The following is a 10141-nucleotide window of genomic DNA, read 5'->3' on the forward strand; positions in this document are numbered from 1 at the left end:
CAGAATTGAGTTCACGGTAGCTCCCGGTTTCTGTTCTCGTTACAAGGTAAAAATAACAATAAAACGAAGAAAATGGTGTCACTTGTTAACGAGTAAGCCACATCCGGGGATTTGGGGGGGGTGGGGGGAGGGGCACCATAAGACGGGCTTTTGTCAAACCTGTGTTCCCTCTTGGCAAGGCTCTGGCCACGCCCCTGCCTACACACAAAAGCAGATCAAGTCGCCTACGTTGCATGGTGTGCAATGGAGTGTCCGTTGGGTCAATCCATACCTAAGGCAGGACAGCTTCCTGGAGGCTATTTTTCTGCGATGGTGCGGTATAATGAAAGATGAATTCGGGAAAAGTACTGTTGTAGGTGTCCAACACATGTTGCATGCACCATGTAGAAGTAGCGCTGGTCCAAAAGTATGCACTAAGGCAGCCACACGATCAGCTCGCAGTCAGCCATGCGGGAGACATCCAGGCTAGGGCAGTGACCACCGACGGCGGACAGGAACAGGGCCCAGATAAGAAACATATGACAGATGGGCCCTATTATGTGGCTTGATTCTTAAAGGAGAATCTCCAGTTTTATGGATTTTGTCACATCGTTTGTGGCAGTTTCAAGTCCCTCAATTTGTTTCCGCCCTAAAATGCTGCGACAAGTCTCATTTCTTGAAAAGCAGCCAGCGAAATGAAGGCGTATGAAAAACCTGGCGCACTGTGAGCCATCGATCCACTTTCAAAATTCTCACCAGCCTATATCCATGCCGTATTTTGGCATCTACACTGTGGAGGTAACTGCTTCCTTAATGACCCAAAATACTTACCCTCTCGTGGGATTTCGTCTCCCCAGGAAAGACAGTGTTAAATGGACGAATAATCTAGGAAAGCTGGATAGCCTTATTTGCCAAATGACAGATGAGTGGAACAGGCAAGATTATGCACCAGTGATAAACAGCTGTAGATGCATAGCTAGCATAGCAGCCACGACATTTGAATAAAGAGCGATGACAATCTCCATCCGTACCCCTCCCCCCCCCGGGTCATCGGGCTCGCTTTCCAGAAAAAGTTCCTGAAGTACACTCTGAGCTTTTCCCTCCACTTTTTGAAATGTTCCTACGCTTATGCTGACTCATAGAGGTATATAGAGCGGCATGCTTCAAAAGTCCATGCTCCCGCGCGGGGATAATCTGACTGTTCAAGCCATGGCAGCATGGAGTACAGAATGAGGCCGCCTTTTCTATGCAGCAGGCGGCCCTGCGGTGACACGGTTGTGGTGGCCGCTGACCGGGGAGGGTGCGGCAGCTCAGCCCGTCGTCGTGTGTCCACACGGTGTGTTGGCGGAGTAACGGTGCGCCGGTGGGCACCGGGTCAACACGTCCGCCGCTGACCCGGACCGCGCGCTCCCGTACACACGCACACACACTGGGTGAGGCGGCGCGGACGGCCGCCGGTGGCGCATCATGTGCCGAATCCCTCCGCCGCCGCTGCTGCCGCTGCTGCTGCTTCTGCTGCTTCTGCTGCTGGCTGCCGCGCTGGCCCGACCGGTGCCCGGCGGCTCGACCAGCGGCCGCTGCCGGCGCCGCCTGCTGCTGGGCCGCGGCCGCAGTCTGGCCGCCTGCGTGGACCGGCTGACGGCGGCCGGCCAGAGTCCAGCCGATCCAGCCGGTCCAACCGGCCTCGCCGCGCGGCTGGACCGGCTGGACGCCGCGCTGGGCCGGCCACGGCAGCGCGGCGCCGCTCTGGTCGACGACGAGGAGCGCGATCAGCTGCTGGCTGCTGCACGCCCCGCCGGCAGATCACCCCGGCGCAAGCCGCATAGGCCCAAGTCACAACGACCCAAGTCACACCGACACAAGTCACAACGACACAAGTCACAACGGCCCAAGTCTCAGCGTCACAAAGGCCGGCCGCACAAGTCGGTCGAGCGTTGTGCCGTGTCCAGAAGAAGAGGCCGCATGAAGAAGTCGCGAGAGGTGCACCGGGACGGCTGTAGGCCGGCGGCCAGGCCCGCCACCGCCGCGCCGCCTGCGGCCGAGCCCGCGCTCTCGTCACCCGCCACAGCGCCGTCGCAGCCGTCGCTACTGCCGGCGGTGACGATCGGTGCGGCGCCAGTGCTGACGCCGGCACCCCGGCCAGCGGGGACGCCGGTTCCGCCTGGCGCCTGATGCGACCGGCGCTATTATTGCCTCTGCAGCACCGACAGCGTCCACCGCTGCCGCCCCCGGACAGTCACCGGCAGAGCCGACCGCTGCACCGTCGGCCACGCCGTCTTCCCCGTTGGTGGCCAGGCCGGCGGGTCCCACCACCGCTGCCGCGTCGGCCCCCGGACAGTCACCGGCAGAGCCGACCGCCGCACCGTCGGCCGCGCCGTCCTCCCCGTCGGCGGCCGGGCCGGTGGGTCCCACCCCGTCAGCACCAGCGCCGGGCGCTACAGCGACGCGTCCGGTCGTCCCGCCTTCCGACCAGCACGCGCAGCAGACGTTGCTGCTGCTGCAGCAGGTGATGCAGCATCTGCAGACGGCCGTGCCCGCCGCGCCGATGGGCGGCCGGCGGCCGCGAGACGGGGAGACGCCGGCGCCGTGAGGGGCCCTTGCGGCGAGTCGGTGGCCGTTGTGGTGGACGCGTGCCCCGGCTGACCTCTGGTGACCGCTGGATCGGGTCATGACGGGACTTGGCTGCCAACACGACGGACGCCTCTCTCATGACCGCTTTGACGGAGGTGCTCGATGTTGCCCCTGGTGGTGCTTCCAGCGGTGATTAACGTGCAGACCATTCATGTGGTGTGAACTGCATGATGCATCGTGTTGTTTGTGTTATTAATGCTCCCGGGCCTCTTTATGCATGTCATGACGTCATGCTCGATAGTATGTCTGAAATCCTGGGTAGGATGGTGTTTTCTCCAGTTCTGACTACGATCTTGTCATAGCACGTATATTTTGTTTTTTATACGAAACTAACTTCTTAATACGAAATCGTTGGTACGACCCTTGTTGAAATAAATCTAAACTTGTTGAATAAACTCGATTTTGCGTCCACCTGTATGTCCATCGTCAGCAATGTAACGCAATGTTTTTTATTTAAGATTTGATCGGAACCTTTCAAATGGATGGGTCTCTTGGATCAGAGCTCACGCTAAGCAGTGCGCGTTGTGTGGATCCTGGCCCTTACCATCTGATCGTACAATTCCAGGCAGTGGCAGAGTTCAGTGGCGAAACTTGAACCTGCCTTACTGGTCGGCATGGTCCAGTCCTTCCCTCTAACGTCAACTGACCTTTAGCGCGACCGCTGCCACCGGCCGCAGACCACCCCTGTGAAGGGCAAATAGCGAGCGCTTGAAGCGTCTAGAACCCACCCCGCCACGGGTCGGTGGATCGGAAGGCGGGCGCTTCAACCAACTGAGCCACCGGGACGAGTGGCGGCGGGCGGACGTGTTGCTGGCCGCTCCTGTTTCTTTTGTCGCCCTCTGCTGTGATCGGGATTTTCTCTGCCTGGGTGAGGTCACGTACTCCTCATTAGTTTAGTTTGTTTTCGTTAATCTGCGACCCGGAAAATCATATATCCCATAGCTGGCAAAGATATAGTGGAGGATCAACGTCGAGAAGCGTGCAATATGATGGCTCCGTGGAAAACATTGTTTTGTCAAGATGCTCTCTCATGAATTGGACAGGTCTGGCAGGGCTCTGGCAGTTGGCAATGACTAAGCGAAAAAAACGCGCGCAAAGCATGTTTACCGCTGATACGTGGGCATGTTTTTGACGGTGCAGGTGTGTTCCTGTCTGCGGTTGGGCATGAACATCTGCAGAATGACGATAATGTTATTGGAATCGGACGGGATAGACTCATTTCGGAATGCGTCTGTGGGATTTGGACCTAGCCAGGCGCGTAATGGAGAGCCATAATGTTATTGGAATCGGACGGGATGGATTCATTTCAGAATGCGTCTGTGGGATTTGGACCTAGCCAGGCGCGTGAGTCATAATGTTATGGGAATCGGACGGGACGGAATCATTTCAGAATGCGTCTGTGGGATTTGGACCTAGCCAGGCGCGTGAGTCATAATGTTATGGGAATCGGACGGGACGGAATCATTTCAGAATGCGTATGTGGGATTTGGAAACTGGCCAGCCGCGTCAGTGAGGGTCATTGATGAGTCGGTAAAAAAAAAATGTGGTGTAACATGGCGATGCCCATTCGATGTGGCCTACCTTTTGTTCCTCCCTTAATGCTTTACTGGGTGGGGTTCTTGTCTCATTTGCCAATGGGGGGTCCCGTGGAAGCTTTGGCTCGGTGTATGCACGAACTTGTTCAGAACGAAGCCCGTATCGTGCTTCAAATGGCTACCGATAGTTTTCTTCAATCGCCTTACATTTTATGAATGGAGGTGGGTATACGTTAGTGAGTTTCCATGACCTGACCATGCGGCAGCATGTCCCCGCCGCCCAATCGTGATGGAATCGTCTTCCCTGGTCGTTACCTGACGCCGAAACCCAACTTCGCAAGCTTATGATCTAACTAGACTATCAGGCACTGCCACAAAAGCGCCGCCGTGGTATTGTTCTGTTTTAGTGAATCATGACGGACGCGGGTCGTTGTGTGCCCACCGTTGTTTATTTTATCATACTTTTGAGCGGGGGGGGGGGGATCGTCCGTTGCGCTCTCGCCGCTCTGACAATGACCAACAGCAGAGACCGCGGTGCCCCTGTCGGCGATGTTCCCTGTCGACATTAGACTGCGGTGCATTGGTGTGCGATCCGTGCCGCAGCGGGCAGCGGTTGGTGTCGCTGGCGCCGTCCATGCTTGGGCAAACACCAGGCCTGCTGAGATGCTGTCAGGCCGCCGTGCTCTGCCGGCCCCCGGTTGTCAGTGACGCGCGGTGCGGTGCCGGGAGCGTCGAGCCTCACGCTGCGGCCGCTGTCTCGACAGGTTCGCCTCCCGCCAGGACCAGGACAGCCCGGAGACCTGGCTGGCCTCCAAGTGCCCCTGCCCCACCTGCCGCTCCACGTTCTGCGTGCTCGATGTCCGTCGTGTCCTGCCCGCCGACCGATGACGCCACCGGCGGTCAATGACGTCAGCGGCGGCCGTGACGTCACGGGACCCTTCGCCGCCCGCGCCACGCACCGGCGTGAGCTGACCTTTGCAAGTGTGGGCAACGCCAGGCGATAGCGCTACGTCACCGCGGTTGCTGTGAGCAGGTAAAGGTCGGCGTTTGACAAGCTTAACATGTGATGCGATAAGGTCATATCGGGCGATGCGCCGCGACCGAATTACGATAGCCTTTTGGCAAGCCAGTGTTTTTGGTCGCTAGATTTGTTACGCGCGTGAATGCATTATACTGTTTTTGCTGCTTATTCACAGGGGTCCTGAGCCCGTGGGGCGGGAAGGTATCCCCCAACCAGCTTTCTGAAGCCTTAGCATTGGCTCTATGGGCGTTGACTGGAAATAAACAACAAAAATCGCTATCGCTCCCCCTCTCCAACTTGCGAAAACTTTCCGTGTCCCTACATAGGAGTGGCTTTCAAACATGAAGAATACAAAGTCAGCAGTAATAGGCCACGCGCGTTCTAGGTTTTACCAGATTGGCGTCGCTCTAGCTTGTACGCAAACTGTGGGCAAGGCATGTGGTTGTGACGAAACATAATAAAAGTGGAAATAAACTTCTGAAATACGTGTGTGATGTTTTGGGTGTGCACTAGGGACTGCTTTCTTGTGCGGTTTTTGGGGTCTGCGCAACGCTCAGTGACAAGGGTCAGCGCCTAATTTAGTTAAGATGTAGACTTTAATGTACGTGAAAAGTATTTCTGCCTCATAAAAAATTAGTAACACTGGGAATTGAAGGCGTAGTGAGCAACATTCCAAAATGGAGCTGCAAAGATTGGCATTCCAAACTAAAATTGGAACAGGATTCCGCCGTGAATAGGCTGCAACCATCATTGTCTTTGTCGCGGTGATAAGCGCTTCGTGGCCGATACAAGTTTCTCAGCGCGGAACAAACTTGACTGCGTTCTCCGCCCCCGCGATCGTCGCCCTGTTCATCACAGTTCTTCGCCATGCCGCGCCAAGGGTGCCTTTTCAGCATTAAGTACCGGGCTGATGTGACGGACAATCTGTTCGCCTCAGTGAGATTGCCAGAACTGTTGAAGTAGATCTTTATCGGTCTCGGAGCAAACAGTTTGGGTTCAGAGATCTATATCTTCATCCGATTTCCGTATCATGGCCACTCAGGGGAGATGATTCATCTCAGGGGGGAGGGCCTCATTGTTCCTTATAAGCCTTATATAGACATGGTACGAAATCTTAAGAATCGGACATTGGATAGCGCTATGGCCGTGGGTGGACGCGGCGGCAGAGGCGTGGGGACTATGTTCAAGTTAGGGCGGGGGGGGGCTAACTCAGAAAAAGCATACTGGGCCCCCTAAGTTTGGAAAGTCTATAGTCCCGACTGAGCCTTTCACAGCCAATGACGGACCTCTACAGATCACAATGGGCCCGATAGGCTAGGAACGGGCTCTGTGCAGGACAAATTTGACACTCGACAATCAATGATGGAACCTCCACAAGCTAGAATGGGCTCACCTCAGTTCGTCTTGGGACCTCTACAGCTAGAAATAGGCTCTCGATAGGCCAGAACAGGGAGCTAAAATCGATTTCGAACTGGGGTGGGAGTAAAAACTTCTATCGCAAAAAGACCGTGCGGGAGTGAAAAAATCAATTCACAAAAGATGGAACGTATGAGCTCGTGACGGATGCTTCAGCAAACAAATACATCTATTTCAAGTTGGCATGGACGTAATATCAGGAACCTGACAAAAATATTTCGTTTTTTAACGTCTTAGGCCATTAAAGTGAAACAGAATACATTAACACGCGCTCGGGTGGAGGTGGGGCAAATTGACCCCCCCCCCCCCTCCCGAGGGCTTTTCCCGAATGGTCCCTGAACGGCACGGCGTAGCCGCGCCAAGTTTTGCATAGCTGTAGAAAATTGCATAGCAGATCGCTTGGCATACAAATTTTAGATGTACCTTATAAGGTCGCTGACCTATGACAGGTCAAAGCCAGCCCACGGTTTCAGCGAAGGCAATTTCTATGGAATCGTTCAATATGATACAACAACTGAGTGTTTGACGAAGATTTACATCTCTGAGATGCCTTCTTAGGCACCACAAATATTGAATAAACAAATTGCGTTGACCTAATGTCAGGTGTGATGGTTAGACCAAGGTCAAAACCAACCTGATTTATTACTCGAGGGCTTGCTATATGGCATAGTTTCTGGTGCTCATCTCGAATTTATTGACAGCAGGAACCGCATTATAATCTTCAAATGACTTCTTCGAGGTCAGAACAGGCCACTGACCTAAGATGACCCGGGTCGAACGTTTTGTTTTAGGAACGTACTGCCTAGCGTAATCTTTGTCACTTATTCAAATGCAAAACGCAGAGCAGTCTTGTATGATTTTGGTCCCCATGACCTTCAAAGGGTTAAACAAGGTAAATGACCTCAAATGGGCTTGTGACCTTTTGCTTAGAGACAGTTGCCTAGGTTCTGGGGACGCTTTGGGGACTAACCTGGAATTTGACCTTGTTCGACCTTATTCGGCCTGAAGGTGATGACCTAGGAAACTGAAACCTTAACCTAAGTGAGTTCACGTAAAGGTCAAGACACCCTCTAAATTTGGTGTCTCTAGCTTTCTTAGTTCCCGAGATCACAGAGGGAGAGCGTCAAATTGACCCCCCACCCGAGCGAAGGTTATCTAGCCGGCCAGCCGGGCACGTGTTAAAGCATAGTAATTTCATGACAGTATTATGAGCATAACACATCATTAACACCAATAATTTGATGCTGCACTTTTCAATCCCCTTCCACAGCACTTCTAAAACGAAACAAAGCTAAGGAATTCAATGACAAAATAACAACAGAAAATTCAACAAGCATAAAACACTCAAACAAAAAATCTTGGACTCCTATACATCAGCCCATCACCAAGTCAAACACAACAGGCAAACTTCTGGCTTCTGTTAAGATGGCGCCAGGGAAAACAAATATTTTGTCACTGTTTGTTACAAAATACCAATACTTATTTCCATGAAAGTAGCCTATGCCTAACCTAAAGAGGCCTTACATCATCTCATCCTGTATAACCTGTTTGTATCACAGCAGCAGTTGTGAGTTGCTGATTCTTGCACAATTTCTATTGCCACTTGCTATGCACTTGACCAACTTAACCTAACTTAGAGTAGCCGATATCATGAACGTCATCTCAACTCACCTATCTGTTGACAGTAGCACTTGTGATAAAAACATGATATTTAAAGCTAGTTTTTGGCTGGTTTCAACTTGCATTTTTATTCAGTTCATTTGTGTAGGCCTGTCGACATCAGACAAAGTCGACAACACACAAATCAATCTAAATACCTTTGAACGATTTATTTTGATTGTCATGGTTAACCTATGTCAAGGACAATATGAATATGCTCCACAAAACAATCTCTCTTCTCCAAAAATAATATAACTTTTAGATGGCCATGCCAGTCTTGCTGCTTGCCTTTTCAGCTGCAGCAAATGCATCCATTTGGGCTTCTTTGTTGATATTTAATGACAAAGTTTGAGATGCTAGCTTCACATTTTAAATGGGGTGGTTTGACTATTTGCTATGTACCAATATTTAACTCATATTATAATTGCTATGTAGCTTAGAGTATCCCTGTGTTAAAAATATAGTACATGAATACAGTAACCATTTGCCGGTCAGCAAACCATGACAACTATAGAAAACATCTGGTTAAAGCAACAATGAGGGACCACTGTAGGAAATTTGGGACAAGTAACCACGAATATGGAACATTGCACTTTGTATGCCTTCTGGCATCGTAATTTGTCTTATGGCAAAACTCGATGCATTAAAACAGAAAATGGCTAACTCTGGTTACCAATGATGTGTTGAAAACAGGTAAGGTAAGCAATTACTTGGTCCACAGGAGGCTTACTGGCTTCTTCTTGCTCCCTCAAAACAAAAATTCAGTACCTTTTGCATGGTCCTGCTGGCAGACGGAGTCATCCGACTCCCCCCCCCCCCCCTAATATGAATATCAATCATGCCCACCACCTTTCAAAATTAAAATGCGGAACAAGTAAGGCGTGTGCATGATGAACACCTCCAGAGGGCAGAATTTCGCCATCAAATGCTTCTGTATTAGCTGCGTCAGGTCTGTCCCAAGGCTCTATATGGCAGCATTACCTAGCCTTGCCAGGTAGCCTGGTGGGTCAGACACTCGAAATGCTTGGATTCATCCTTATTGAGCACCGCCATGAACCAAGGAAACGGTTAACCGAGGGTTTAAGGTGGCAAAAGTGGCGGTAAAAATCAGTTTCGTGCTAGGGTGCACATCAAACATGTTTGGGCGGCTGGCGAATTAACCCAATTTAGATATGAAATACGTACAAGTTTGCAGTCGGAGCATATTGCAGAGAAGTTGGTCAAAATTTTAGGCAGCAAATGGTACCTCTAAAGACAATCGAAAAGAAAGAAAGAATAAAGTGGAATCACAGTCGTATGACACCGAGAACAAAAAAATAGCTATACCAATATAAATACTGGTACTTTTCTCGAACACTTTCTTTAAATGCTGATTTGACTTAAAATATTTTGATATATGTGCTCAAATGGTGATATTCATCTTGTAAGCTTAATTTAGAAGACATTTCTTGAACTTTTCACTCCTGCATTTCGGGGGTGATGCAATTTAGTGGTCAAGTTTTTCGGGAAAAAAGAAATACGTGGAGTAAAATTCTCTACCAGGCCTTGTGGGTGTTTGCACCAGGCCCTGCTTGCGCGGTGTGGTGGCGAGACAAAAAAAAATAAATAGGGGATGCGTGAACACTTTGCATTTGGCACACAGCTGCAGGTTGTGATGCATTTTGTAAACAAACCAAACTTAACGCGTGCAAGCGGCTGGGGTCGCTGGGGTTATTGGGCTTGGAGGTACCTGACGCCCTTGTTCTGTGCATACATAGACATGATTCAGATGTAGGTGAGGCAGGACATAGCCATAGGTGTCCAGGTTCTGTGGAGCCTCGTTTATGCTTGGTGGTTTCAAGTGAGCTCGGTTTTGGATGACATCTGAAAACATCAGAAAGGGAAATAGGGGTTTGGCATG

General features: G+C 51.3%; 1 protein-coding gene across 1 annotated transcript in view; it reads left to right on the top strand.

Annotated features, from left to right (window-relative positions):
• LOC119098597 (E3 ubiquitin-protein ligase TM129) overlaps positions 1-5651 on the top strand; it is a 51562-nt gene extending 45911 nt beyond the window's left edge. The window contains exon 6 of the mRNA XM_037221566.1: positions 4910-5651. Coding sequence (XP_037077461.1) covers positions 4910-5033 — 124 coding nt within the window. The 3' untranslated portion in view covers positions 5034-5651. The remainder of the gene's footprint in view (positions 1-4909) is intronic.
• Positions 5652-10141: the final 4490 nt, after the last annotated feature.

This window comes from Pollicipes pollicipes, unplaced genomic scaffold (assembly GCF_011947565.3).
Source record: "Pollicipes pollicipes isolate AB1234 unplaced genomic scaffold, Ppol_2.1 Scaffold_4740;HRSCAF=5597_pilon_pilon_pilon, whole genome shotgun sequence".
NCBI classification, from domain to species: Eukaryota; Metazoa; Arthropoda; class Thecostraca; order Pollicipedomorpha; family Pollicipedidae; genus Pollicipes; species Pollicipes pollicipes.